At 45.4% G+C, this 13,639-nt stretch overlaps 1 protein-coding gene across 1 annotated transcript; it reads right to left on the bottom strand.

Annotated features, from left to right (window-relative positions):
• Positions 1–6,697: 6,697 nt before the first annotated feature.
• HEBP2 (heme binding protein 2) lies at positions 6,698–12,793 on the bottom strand. The gene is made up of 4 exons (XM_039869774.1): positions 12,558–12,793; positions 11,854–11,989; positions 10,946–11,126; positions 6,698–7,257 (listed from the first exon to the last, which is right to left on the bottom strand). Exons 1-4 carry the CDS (start codon positions 12,657–12,659, stop codon positions 7,059–7,061), a joined length of 618 nt encoding a protein of 205 aa, XP_039725708.1. The 5' UTR covers positions 12,660–12,793; the 3' UTR covers positions 6,698–7,058.
• Between the last annotated feature and the right edge of the window lie 846 nt (positions 12,794–13,639).

Here is a 13,639-nt window from a genome sequence, read left to right on the forward strand (position 1 = left end):
GCGAAGGCAGGGAGAGCGGTCCTGAGCTTCCAGGTCTGCCAGCGCGACAGAATTCTGGGGAAAAGGTCACTCACTGGAGTTCTGTGTTGGACAGAAACGGCTGGGTCCTTTACTACTGTCTTGCTGGGTATTTGGCACGAAGCCACCCTAAGAAAATTGTCATTTCTATTTCCACAGCTTAGTGAAACCATTGGCCATCAACACTTCCTGCCTTGAGAAGAACATGACCTCAGCTTGAAAGCTAAGGTGGATCCCGATGAAGTCAGTGGTTGGAGGCTGTCAGCTAACCACACTTCTTGCAGGTGGACAGCAAGTCTTTTCTTGAAGGGGGATCTAAGTGGCACATCTCCATGCCTGCCACAGTCCACCTGTTGCACCACGTGGACCCACTTCCCTGTAAATATGTGGAGAGCGATTTCTCTAGGGCTCTGGTGGACTCTCTTCCTGAGGAGAAACTTAAAAAGAACAGTTTAGTTGGGTTAACCACAGAGACTTCCTGCAATTGGTCTCCAGGCCACAAGTGTTATTTATTATACCTCTCCTCCGCTCTAAATTCCTTTTGCCCTCAACCATCACCTGGACACAAGGAGACCAAAGTGCCTAGGTGGCAGCAGTAAGTTGAAGTTCAGTGGAACCCCTGCTGTGTTGCCTAGGGAGGACGTACACCTTTGAGAACAAGGACCTCTGGCTCTGCGGAGCCCGGCGTTGTAGGGCGGAGTGTCCTACGTCCCTCTGTGGTTCATTGGAAGTGATGGTAAGTGGGGTCACTCCGCCTTCCACCTGTTGGTCCCAGATCCATGTGTCTTTCCTGTTGTGGACATAGCACCACACCGGTTCTCTGATTTAGTAAGTGTACTGTGTCCAGGAAATGGTTCCCCATTTTGACAGCATAGCGCCTCCAACCATTAGGCACTAAAGGTTATTTCAATGTTCTGTCAGGCCAGCAGCTTCTAGGTGGTGCACCGAGTGAGAAGAGCAGTGGATCCCTTGGGCTAACTCATCCTAATTGGCTATTATGATGTATAGCTCACACAGTCAGTGAATCCATGCCAGTTGGTTCAGAGATTTTGTAAGTTCCTAGGCTGTGGTGCTGGTCAAGGCCCTGTAAGCAGGAAAAACACCGCATATCTAGGATAGGTGTCCACCCTTGTGCTAATAAACTGCTGGCTGTTCTAGGAAAGAATGGGCCTAATATAGTCAGTTTGGCGTCAAATGGCTAGTTGGTCTTCTTACAGCCTCTCCGGGGGCTCAGCACTGGTATCTATTGCTGGCAGGTTGGACATTCAGAATCAGCAGCATCTAGGTCTGCCTTGGTAAGTGGGAGTCCATGTTGTTGGGGGTTCGTGCGTAGTCTCCCTCTTTGCTGCCACTGCCACTATATTTGTGAGTACACGGTACCGGCCTTGGGTGGGCACCACAAAAGCTAACACTGATTGGCTATCATTTCGTCTGCTGGGTTGTTTAGTGTGTCTTCTGTTGGGTGCTTTCTGATGGGCATTTACATACGATACAGTGTTTTTCAAGTTCTATGTCTGCTCCCATGTACCCATCCACATGCCTTTAACCCCACCTCCTGGTCTCAATCATCCGCTCTTTTTTTTCCAAACTCCTGTCCAGTGGGCCAGGCCATGTGCCACGGCCATGATTCCATATATTTTACCTTTCTTCCCTCACAAAGTGAATGACCAGGTCCAGCATCAAAAATTCTGCTTTTTTTTTTTTGCAGAAAGATTGAAGATTTTTTTTATTGAAGCTGTCTTTCAAGGTCACCCTCGAATAAGTATATAATGAAGCTGCTGCCTATTTTCAGCTTGCACCCACATAGTAAGCTAGTTCATCCATAAACCTAGTTCAAGCTTTTCCCTCTTCAGCTAGTCCCACAGGTCTTCCAAAAACCACGGGGAGGGAATGAGGGGTGTGGCTGCAACCATGATGCCATGGGGTTTGGGCCACCTCTCATGTGGCTTGCTTATGTGTTCTGGTCCTGCTTGTAATTCCTCCTGGAGGTATCATTTCCATCTCAGGATGGACCACTGCTGGTCCCACCACCTTTTATGACTTGGTGGTTCTGATAGGACCTAGCTCAGATGGGCAGTTCTGGACATAGATCATCACTTTATGTTTCTTGGTTTCATCTTAACCGGGGCTCAGTAGCACACTAAAAGCTGTTTTTCAAAAAGCATGTAATTTTCTCCTGCAATTAACATAGCCTTGTTTCAAGATCCCGAGGACCTGCATTGTGATTCTCCCCTTGGGTCTTGTCCTGAATTCCGACCTGCATTTTTTTTTTTTTCATCAACAACACCTCCGATACCATTGTGTTTGCCAGATCACATGGTCGAAGTTGCTAATTCCTTCATATTACTTTTGGGTCTGTTTCTAGTGATTGTTTTTTTCCCCCTAATTATGGGTCATATTTTTCTGTTTCTTTGCATATTTTTCTAGTAAATTTTTATTAGATGTTGGGAATTATGAATGTTGAATTGTTTGCTGATAGATTTTGCTATATTCCTTTAAACAGTATTGGGCTTTATTCTGGTGCACAGCCAAGTTTCTTGGAAATTGTTTAGTCCTTTCAGGACTTGCTTTTAAGCTTTGTTAGGGGAGCTCCAGAGAAGCCTTTGGTTTGGAGACAATTTAGCCTCACTACTAAGGCAATACCTTTTTGAGGACTCTACCCGATGCCCCATGCAGTATGAGTTATTTCCACTCTTGCCAGTGGAAACAGAAACTATTCCCAGATGCATATATGATCTGTGAGTCACTGGTTCTACTACTTTCTAGTTGTTCACTTCTTGGATTGTATAGTTTCTTACACCTTCACATATCGGTTCTCAGCCAAGGACTCAAGGGGACTCACTGCAGATCTACAGAGCTCTCTCTGTGTATGTTTCTTCCTCGTTTCCTTTACGCTGCCAACAAATTCTACCCACCTTCATCTCCTCTAACACTGGTCTCTGTCTCCTCAACTCAGTGAGACCACTGCTCTCTGTTTGACTCCCGCCCCCCACCTCCCTGCTTTGCTGCCTAGAAACTGGTTCCAAGCCATGAGCTTGAACAATCATTGAACTTACCTTTTCCCCCTTCATTGTCTGGTTTCTGTTTTACCTAATGGCCAGCAGTGCATTCCTCTCCACCAGTATGCCATTATATCCAAACTTTTAATAATTAGACAGCCTCCTTGTGCTAGGAGCTATCTGTGCATCACCTATCCACAAGGGACGGGAGCCTTATAACCAGCCTAGTAGTGAGTGACCCAATCTCAAAATGCTTTCTTACTGCCCATGATCTTGGGCCACTCTGATCCCAGTTGTGCTAGTTTGATGCCGAAGTGGAGTTAGGAGCATAAAATATATGTGGCCAAGTTATGCCTCTGAAAGAAAAAGGGAAAAGCAAGATTGGGGTGTGGGGGAGCTGTCAACTGCATTCTACATTACAGATCTGATAGTCTCTGCCAGCCCACCAGGGAGCTCCAGTGCAAATAATATTTATTGGAAGGGTCCTGAGTTGAGTAGAAATGGCTGGGTCCTTGTACCACCATCTTGCTGGTTTGGGCTGGAAAGTGCTAGAAAAAAGCTTGCTCCCATTGCCTGGCTCAGTCATAGGCCAGGTACCCCCCTGAGAATAGTGTGTCCTTATCTTGAAATCCGCAGTGGACCTTGAAGGAAGTGACAGCTGGAGACATTAGCTAACCATACCTCTCAGAGCTGGGCAGCCACCTTAAAGGTGGATCCGAGTGGCACACCCCCATGTGCTTGCCTGCCACCACTCCAAACCCCAGAAATGACTGCCTTTGGCCACAGTAACAAGTAAGTACCAGAAACGGTCAGTGACAACTTCGCATCAGTAACCTCGCCTCTAAACCAGGCTCCTAAATCACAGTACTCTGCAGAGGCCTCACTCTGGCAACTGCGCCTCCACAATCAAAGCTCAAAATCAGACTCTCAGTGCTTCTGAAAGTCCACTAATCCTTGAACTCTGTGCTTCCTAACCCTGTACAAGGTCAGCAGTTTTCATTGTTCAGGAAGATTGTGTCCTGTGAGCACAGCTGTTGCTCAGCAAGCAGGACTTGCTTTTTATTATGGGTGAACATGGCCTCTTCCTTTGACATTGTCGCCTCTGGCCTAGATGCTCCCCGACCCAGGCTATCATCTGACTGGCTTCTTCTCAGCACTCAAGTCTCAAAATCTCGTCCACAGAGAGGCCTCGCCTGACCCTCACTATGCGATGTCCACTGCACTCTGCCAGGCACACTCCATTCCATTTTCCCATTTCATTTGTATTTGAACTTCCTCACTCTCTAGAATGGAAATGCCGTGAGAAGAGGAGCTGCCCTGCTCACTGCGCTGTTCTCAGCTGGAACGTGGACTAAATAGAAGAGTGAAAGACAGTGGACTCGATAATTTCAAAGTCACAGATGAGGGAGCATTTCTGCTCACCACCATATTCCAGCTCCTGGAACATAGTAAGGACTCCATAATGACTTATTTAAGAATGAATGAAAAGAAATGACATTTCAATGAAATGTTTGGAGGGCGGGGGAAGCAAGATTTTTAGGGGGTTGAGTGATGACTAGAAAGGAACGAATGAATGCACTGAATTTAAACGAACTGTTTCAGAACTTTTTAAAACATATAATCTTGTGAAAAACCGACACACTTAGACAAATGTGGATGGCTCTGTGGGACGCACAGAGGTGGGTGGGCCTGCCCACCTCAATTCCCTGTCATGGACCCTGAGATGCCTCCTTACAACCTAGGACTTCGAGGAAGCCCTTGGACAACTCTTTCCAGAGAAATCGGATAATCAAGGCAAGGGAGAGATGGGAAGTATTGTCCTATATACAGGTCTAGGTAGCACTGGGATTTAAATTGGGGGGGTGGGGGGAGTGGTCAGGCAGAATGTGAGCTTGTTGGTAAGCAGAGTGATTGGAGCATGTGGAGGAGGACAGCCTGAAGATGAGAGGAGAGGAGCTAATATTAGACCAACAGCAAAGGTGGAAGTTTTAGCCTTAGAAAAGAGTCTAGATTTTTCTAGAGATAAGAAAAATCTCAAAGAAATGTTACTCAGGGACATTTCGTAATCAGTGCCAGCCACGTCATTAAAATAACTGATTCAATGCCATTGGAAATACCCTCTGGATTCATCACTTTGGGGCTGAAAAATGTTTTAGTTTATGATTTTTGGAAGAGGAGGGAAAAATAGGATTCCCTGGACTCAAAATTGATTTTTTTATTGAATGTGCTTCATATTACAACTAAATCTTGGTAATCAGAAATATGCTTCTCTCATTTAAAATAGGATTTATTGCATAAGGGATGCCTATTTTATATAAGACTATCGAAGAAACGTTAGGAATATTTACCTCATACCAGTAGAGGCTAGTGCTGTGAACATTCATCCGAAGGGCTGGAACTTGTCCTCCAGTTCGTGATAAATGAGCTAAAAAAGAAATTTAATGTCCCTTTGGCAAGAATAAAACTGCAAAGGGTCAATAAATGATCAATGCAAGTAGATACCTTTGGATAATAATTGCCTGGGATTTTAAATTTTATATCCATAATAATTCCAAAACCAGAGAATCTAGCTTGTTTTGTATCAAAAATTACAGTCTAAAGGTACCTCTCAGGTCATAATCATATTGATTATGCATGATATGCAAGATGAACACCTCTGTAGAGTCCCAGCCCCTACTGTTCCTGGCTATCTGTGACAGCATGGACCTAGGGATCAGACTGCCTGGGCTCGAATTGTCCTTAGTTTCATCTAGGGCAAGTGACTTAACACCTCTGTACTTCAATGTCCTCATCTGGAAAATGGAGATGATACAAAGTGGCACACTGAGTTGTTCTGAGGGTTGAATGTGGAAATTCAGGTGAAGCAGTTGGAATGGTGCACCTAAAAGGCAATCAGTAAGTATCCACCATGGAAACCATTAACTATAGGTCTAATCGTCCACTGTGTCCCAGTTAGGGAGATTAATTTTAAGAGATATTATATAATGTTGGAGTTGAAGGGACCTTAAGCATCATCTGGTCCCATCCTCTTGTCCACTGGATACTCAAATCTCTCATCTAAATGACCATGTGGTACCTGCTTAAACCATAGTGGCGGGAACTAGAAGTAGGGTCATTCGTGGGCAGCTGTAACTGTTGGGAAGTCACTAAGCTCCAGCCTTTTCTTCTTCACTCCCATAACCATCGTCCTCTAGGAGTCCACAGTAAAGCTAACTGCTCTTTCCGTGACAGGCTTCCAGGTATCTGAATGTGACTTTATCGTCTCCAGGACAAGCATTTTACAACATAACCACATGAGGGTTTCAACCTCCTTGATTTTGCAGCAACCCATTCTTTCAATAACTTAACTTTTTAATAATCACTTTCTTCAATCATTTTTATACAATCTCCAGAAATACTACATGCATTTTAGTGATTGTATACATTTCTTCAGGAAAAAATATGCCTTGAGTATCAAAATAAGGTAAGAAGTTTCTAATTTCATAAACTTATTCTTTGTCACGGAACGTCGACACTTTTGGGTACTCTGAGAGTTTTTCTTGTGTGGCGGGGCAGTGGGCAGATGGGGAAGAAGACTCAACAGAGACTGTAATAGTGGCAGCCACTAAAGACAATTTGAATTTTGTGTCCAACTGAACTTCACTTCTCTAGAACTGACAGCCTAGTAGTTCCACACGGGATAAATCTTTTTAACATTTTTATTGATAATACCTAGAGGGGATAATATCCGACTGACAGAAATCCAAGTGGAAAAAGGAAATATGATTGTAATACAGTGAAGGGAAAGTAATATGACATTTCCCTAGAGCCACATAAAACTAAAGACTACCAAGGTTATGATCGATTTACGCATTTATAGAATATAGTCCTCCATTATGTGTGTATCTAGATAAAGCTTTAAAAAGGCACATTGGAAAAAGCTTAATCCAAAATAGTACTCTCAGGTAGAAGATACTAGACATACATTTTACTTTCAGGTAGTGCTGATATTTGTATTAAACAGAAGTTTAGCCCCTGGTGATACAACTAACTTTCATTTTCTCATTCATTTTCTTTGGAGGGTTCATTTTTCTGAATCAGCCACACTTCATTGTTTCTATTAAGCAAGTTGAAAGGACTGTTGTAGCCAGCAGTGTAGTAAACCTTTTCATCGAAAACTTTTCCTTCTTCCCTCAAAGCGCTTGCTAATGTCAAAAGTTGTTCTTGATTCTTTTGGGCACTAGAGAATCCATCGAAAGACCTACAAAGGAGAAAGTAAAGACCCATCAATGATTTTTAATAGCGATGCTAATGTCAGTCTGAATAGAAAAGCGGGACCTGATACAATGAAGCCCAGTAAAGTGCAGTTTCCAAGGTCCTCTCTCTCAGCCCAGAGCAGTACCTTCCTCTGGTTCTCAGTATCAGTGTGGCCTCAGCACACTGAGGAGAGCCAGGAGGAGGCATAGGACCCATATGTTGGCAGGTAGATTTGGAATTTATACCATCTCGCGTGCTAACTCAGTGCTTCTAAAATTTTGATGTGCATTGGAGTCACCTGGGAACTTTGCTACCACGCAGATTCGGGATGTCTGGGAGGGGGCCTGACAGTCTATCTCTAACAAGCTCCTAATGATGCTGATGCTGCTGGTCAGAGAACCACACTGACACCCCTCTAGAAGCCTCCCTTCCAGACTTTCAATTTTCTATGGAATGTGTCCTTTTTCTTCCTCTCCTTGGGAAAAGAGTAGGCACTGATTTACAGATGAATATGACACAGTGTGACCCTATGAATTTATCATCTAAAAGGAGAGACAAACATTTTAGCAGCTCTCTATATACAGCTTGAGAAGAGATTGAGAGAGACAGGATCAAAGTGCTTAGGAACGCTGAGGACATATGATTTAATAGGGGTAAGGGGTGTCACGTGAGTTAGGTCTGGAATGGAAGGTGGGCTTGCTGGGCAGAGCAAGGGGAGGGATAAGAAAAAGGACAGAAGTCCAAAAATGTAAAGCATTTTCAGAGTGAGGCACAAAATGAGCTCAAGAAGGTGAGTCAGAGCCAGAAGGAAGAACCCGGTATATCATCCTAAGGCCTTTTCAGATTATTCTCAAAATATCTCAATATGATGTTGAACAGAACTTGATTAGATCTGAGTGAGACAAATGGAAAATAGATTGGAGGGAAAGAGCCAGTTAGGAGGTTTGCTATGGGATGGAGAAGAAAAGACAGTTAAAAGATTTAAATTAAAAGTGGGAAAAGAGAATAAAAGTTTAAGCATAGATTTTAAAGTATACAAACAAAAATATCCTAAGATTAGATCTTGACAGGACACACACTTAGCCGATCTGCTAACATGTACATATGAATCCGATTCTGAAGGTTAAGAACAGGAAACACAGAGAAATAAAGATATTCGTACTTTGCCTTCTTGAGCATGTTTTATTACCAATGTATCAATGGAAAAGGTCGGTCCTGCCTTTCTTCGGATAAGATGTTAACTCTCAAGGGTACAAACCATGCTTATTTTATTAAAAAATGTCAGGCACCTAGAATTATTCCTGGCATGCAATCTCTTTCAAATCTTTGTTGAATTAGTGTAGGAATCTATGTGCACACATATATGTAAAATAAAAAAAAAATGACGATAAATTGATAAAACTTTTCCATAATTTTCAGCATGTTGACTGATAATGGTAATTCTGAAATATGTCTTAAGAGATCTTTTGTCTCCTAAATTTATTATTTCCTTGATAATGGCCAACTCTTAGTACATTCTGTCTAAAGGGAATTTGTTTTTAAGACCCCAGTTCTTCCTGGAAATCAAATCTTGAAGCCTCTAATTAGAAATTATCTTTTGTTCTCTGAATACATATTGTTCTACAATGATCTATTCACTTTATTCAATACACAAACATACTCCCCACACACATCTGCCTTGCTTGGAGCTGCAGGATATGGAGAGGGTAATATTTGCTGTATTCTTAAGGAAGTTACAGTCTATAATTAGGTGATTATAATTTAGAACAATAGAAGGACAGAGTAGCTAGCTGATTGGAGAAACCCGAGGAAGGCATCACAGACAAGGTGCCATTCTATCTAAGTCCTGCAGGATCAAAAGTGGGGTCTCCAGGAAAAGAAGAAACAGGAAGCTAAAACTAGTAGTAATGTCATGTTCATGTGCTAAGTATTTTATGCACATTAACTCATGTAATCTTCATGGCAACCTTATGAGATAGGTAGGTACTATGATTACACACATTTTCTAAATAAAGAGATTTTGGCAAGGACAGTCTGAGTCACTTGCCTGATGTCAAAGGTACATGTGTGAAGAGCATGGCCTGCTCAGTGAAAGGCAGGAGGGTCAGTGGAGTACAACAAGTGGGGAAAACAGAGCCGGGCCCCATTATAAAGGGCACTGTGTATAATGTGAACAATCTGAACTTCACCCTAAAGCAAGAGGAAGCCAGCAGAGATTTTTAAACGGAGTAACAGGTTGGGGTTTTTGTTGCTGCTGTTGTAAGAAAGATCATAGGTTCCCATGTGGGGCAAGAGAGGGAGACCGGTGGGCAGAGAAAACAGTTGGGGGGCACGGCAGGGGCATAGTCCAGACCTGAGATCAACAGACATGTGAGTATCTACTGAGTGTCAGGCTCTGTGCTGAGCACTGGGTTATACAAAGATGACTTAGGTGTGGACCCCATAAGATGGAGGGAAGGGGACAGGATCATAATCATTCTGAGGGGAATGGGCCAGATCTGAGACCAGTTGTTAGGGGAGAGTGTGCTGAGGATGGCCGTGGAGGTCCTTGCTGGGGAGGCTTTCTGGCTGCTGAGGCCCTTCCCTGAGACAGTCACTATAAGATCACTGCCCATATAAATTGGGAATTGGGAGAAGGCTAGTGTTTAGAACTGTTGTGTTTGATCCCTGACCCCAACCCCACCTGAAAATGTCAAAAAAGTAGGGAAATCAGGCTGGAGACACTAAATTTGAGAATCATGAGACACAAGCATTTGAAGCATTGTGATTCAATCACCCAGAGGAAGTTTGCTATGACATGAAGGTCAATAATAGTGATTCCTGGGGTGGGAAGTGGGTGAGAAACCAATGGAGGGAGAGAAACAGGAGAGCAATGACAAGAGTGTGACATTCTGAGAGTTTTAGGATGGACAAGTATCAAGGGAACAGACCGGTCAACACACAAAGGCTACACGGGTCACATGGGAAAGGACTGCATGTGACAAATGCAAGGGCACTGCTGAGGGTGGCAGGTGCAGTTCCAAGGAGCTGGTGCACGCTGTACCAGACTGGAGCTTTGAGGAGTATGTGGGAGTTGAGGAAGCAGAGACAGAGACTCCTTTAATAGGTTGGTGATGACAAGAGGGAGAGCAATAATAACAGGGATTCTAATGGGACTATTGTGTGTGTATTATGCGTGTTGTTTAAATTTCAGCAGAGAGAATTTAACATCAGGAATGAGTTAAACAGCTATGAGAAGTCTGAAAAAGTAGAAAGAAATCAGTAAATTAACAGAGGCAATAATTACAGGAAGTAGTGGCCATCCCTTGGGCTGGGGAACAATGGGAAGAGTTTGTGTTATCAGAACCTAGAAGTTGGTAGCAGGGGTACCATGGACTGCGTGTTAAGGTATTTTTGTTCAGGCTTAAGTACATGGCAGATAAGGACAGTTTTTTTGCTTTTGGGTAGAATAACTGGCATTGTGTCTGATTTGTAGAAGGTATGCAGCAGACTCTGTATTAAATGAATTGATTCTATCTTTGCAACAGACCCTTGTTAACATAAAACTGAGCTCGCAGGAAAATTCCACAAAATGCATTAGACCTATTTTTACGGATGGCTGGAAAGCCTATTGAAATGGCATAGGAGCTCAACTGTGAGTGCAGGCAAATGAAACGAGCAGTCAGCAGGGCTATAAATTATCTACCACTTACCGTACAAACACAGTCATTTCAGCTCTGTCTTCAATGAAGACATCTGACTCTGAAGGCCTGGGTGGATCAGATTGCTGCTCAGAGGGGATATACAGGGAAATGGTAATGGTAGACTCGCTAAAAGGACCTGAACCCGGCTTCACATAGCTTGTCACTGGAGCAGTCATCTTTATTTTCATCTCTGTCACGAAAATATATATTTTAAATACAAAGGAGACCATGAAAGCAGATGTAGAGTATGCTTTCTCTTTATGATTACTCTTTAAACTTCACCTATTATTTTGTGATCTGAGTTTTTTGATTTACTTTATGCTACTGGCATATTTAACCTTTAAGATAATTTTCACGTTTAAAAAAATGAGGCCAAAATGACTCAATTATCCACTGCCCACATTAAACACTATTAATTTTTTTGGTTACTTAATTCTGTAGTTTTAAGGATAAGGAAAATTAGAGATCACATAGTCCAGGCCATTTTTCATTTTTACAATTCGGAAACAGGTCCTATTGGCTAAGTGACCTACTAAAAAATAAATAGCAGCAGAGCCAGAACCGAAGTTATGTTTTAGGACTCTGGGTTTTGTGTTCTTTGTGCCTTCCCGCCTGATGCCTCTCACCCTACCAATCACTAAATTATCTCAATGAGCCATGAAAAGGACTTAACACTACAGAGGCCCAGTATATCTAGCAGAAACACAGAGAACAGAGGCTGAAAAGCACTACTCAGTACTACTCTCCTCTAGATGCTAAGAGTCGTGAGCAGAGTCCTTGTTTTCAAACATTAAGTCCTTGATGATCTAGTTATTTTTCTATTCTAAAAGATATTTCTAATTTAATAAGCCTAAATTCAAGAATAAGCCAGGGGACTCAACCACAGTATATATAATTACAAGGTAAATTGCTTTCACCTTTCTCGTTGTTGCCTTGAATGTAGCTGTTCAGCCTGGTAAAGCCAGTCTGGATGGCGGAATCCCAGTCCATTGACTCAACGGAGGTGCTGACCCACTTGGCCGGTCCATAGTGTCGGATCTCGTAACTTCCGGGCTAAAATGGAACAGAAAAAACTTGAGGAAGCGATTCTAAAAAGGCAGGACGTGACGTGCAACTAAACAGGTGCCTTGATTTCGGGTCCACTTGGGTCTGGCCCCAGGTTCTGTATCCTTAGGGCTGGGGAGGGTTCCTCCCCCGCGACTCCCATCGCTGGATTTGAAACGCCGGCGGCCTGCGCCCCACAAGCAGGGGTCGGGGAGGCGGCGGCGAAGCGAGGCTCATTTCACGTTAAGAACAAGTATCTGTTGCGTCCCCTCTGCCCCGAGTGTCCCATCGCGGGTTCTGAGACGTGGTTTATTATTTTTCTTCCCTCGCCGCAAAGAAAACAACAACAACAACAACAACTACTACTACTGAGATGTGGCCAGTATTCGGGGTTATGGCAAATCCACGGAATTTTCCGGTTTGTGCAGGAATGAAGCTAGGGGCTCACACCAACCCTCGTACTTTTCATTGTGGAACCTTCTGGGATCACTGCAGATCTGCTGCAAGACAGCCTCTCCCCTCCCCGCACCCGCCCACCTCATCCCGCACCCTTCGCGCGCGCGCGGGAGGCTCCTACTTGGGAGTCCGCGTCCCCCGGGGTCTTCCAGCCCGGCGTCTCCAAGTCTTGGGCCGCTGCGCCCTCGGCTATGCCGGGGTCTGGCTCGAGCACCTCGGCCATGGGTGGCGCCGACGATCCCGGGAAAGAGCCTGGCGAGCGGCTCCAAGAAGGAGCCGCACCCCGGCCACCCCGGGCCGCCCCGCCTGCTTGTGCGCGCCGCGCGGGCCAGCCGAGGTCCCCGAGTCCCCGCCCAGGCGCTGCCCCGCGCACGCCGGCGGCCCCGCAGACGAGCGTCTCTCCTCCCCGCAGTGCGGGAGATCCTAGTCGTGGACACCTCCCCGGCCTGGGCAGGAGGGGGCGCTGCGACCTCGAGGGACCCCGATTCTGACCCCAGGCCGCTGCAGCCCAGCCGCGGTTCTCTGCGGGGTCCCCTTCGCAGGGGTGAGGGCCGGAGACCACACTGCAAGGCCCGCCTGGGTCCGGCTTTTTGGAGGGTTCCCTCCAGGCTCCCGCCCTTGTTTTTGAAACAGGCACAGAGAAGTGTCCACTGCGGGAGCCCAGGGTGGAGAAGGACAGAGCAGCTGGCTGGCGGGTTTTCTGGAGTAACCGGTTCCGGAACCTCTCCCGCGGCCTCACCCGCGCTGGGAGCCGGTTCTGCTGACAGGTCTGCTCCTGGGAGCAGAGAGAGCGAGGGCCTCCACCTCGTGGGTGCACCCCTTGGAAGACGGGAGGGAGCCGGCACTCCCGGTGGGAGGGTGGGCACTGCACCTGCGACTCTGAACTTGGTTGATCCTGTCGGGGCATCCCTGTTGGCGGAGGGCTCCATGCGAAGGTTGAATTCTCGGGTCCAGACAGGGCAGAGTGGCCTTAACAGCTAGAAGGTGGCCTAGGGCCACTCGAGAGAGGAGGTGGATGAGACCACAGTCATGTTTGGAGAGAATCTTGACCTGTCCTCATTTCATGGCCGCCTCCATCCCTCCAAATGACCCCCCAACCTCTAGGGCATTCTGCCAGGCCTAACGGGGGTAGGGAGAGAGAGGAGTGGAAGGGGAGAGAGTTGAGAGGAGGGAAAGGGTGGATACATAGGCTGGATCCTAGTG

The sequence above is a fragment of the Pteropus medius genome, unplaced genomic scaffold (assembly GCF_902729225.1).
Source record: "Pteropus medius unplaced genomic scaffold, Ma_sr-lr_union100, whole genome shotgun sequence".
Lineage (NCBI taxonomy): Eukaryota > Metazoa > Chordata > Mammalia > Chiroptera > Pteropodidae > Pteropus > Pteropus medius.

Excerpts from the sequence above, each read along its gene's own strand:
- HEBP2 (XM_039869774.1), bottom strand. The coding sequence starts at position 12,659 with ATGGCCGAGGTGCTCGAGCCAGACCCCGGCATAGCCGAGGGCGCAGCG. Across the intron at positions 11,990-12,557 it reads CGGGGGACGCGGACTCCCAA|CCCGGAAGTTACGAGATCCG; the intron begins GTAGGAGCCTCC and ends GTTCCATTTTAG. Across the intron at positions 7,258-10,945 it reads GAAATGACTGTGTTTGTACG|GTCTTTCGATGGATTCTCTA; the intron begins GTAAGTGGTAGA and ends TCTCCTTTGTAG.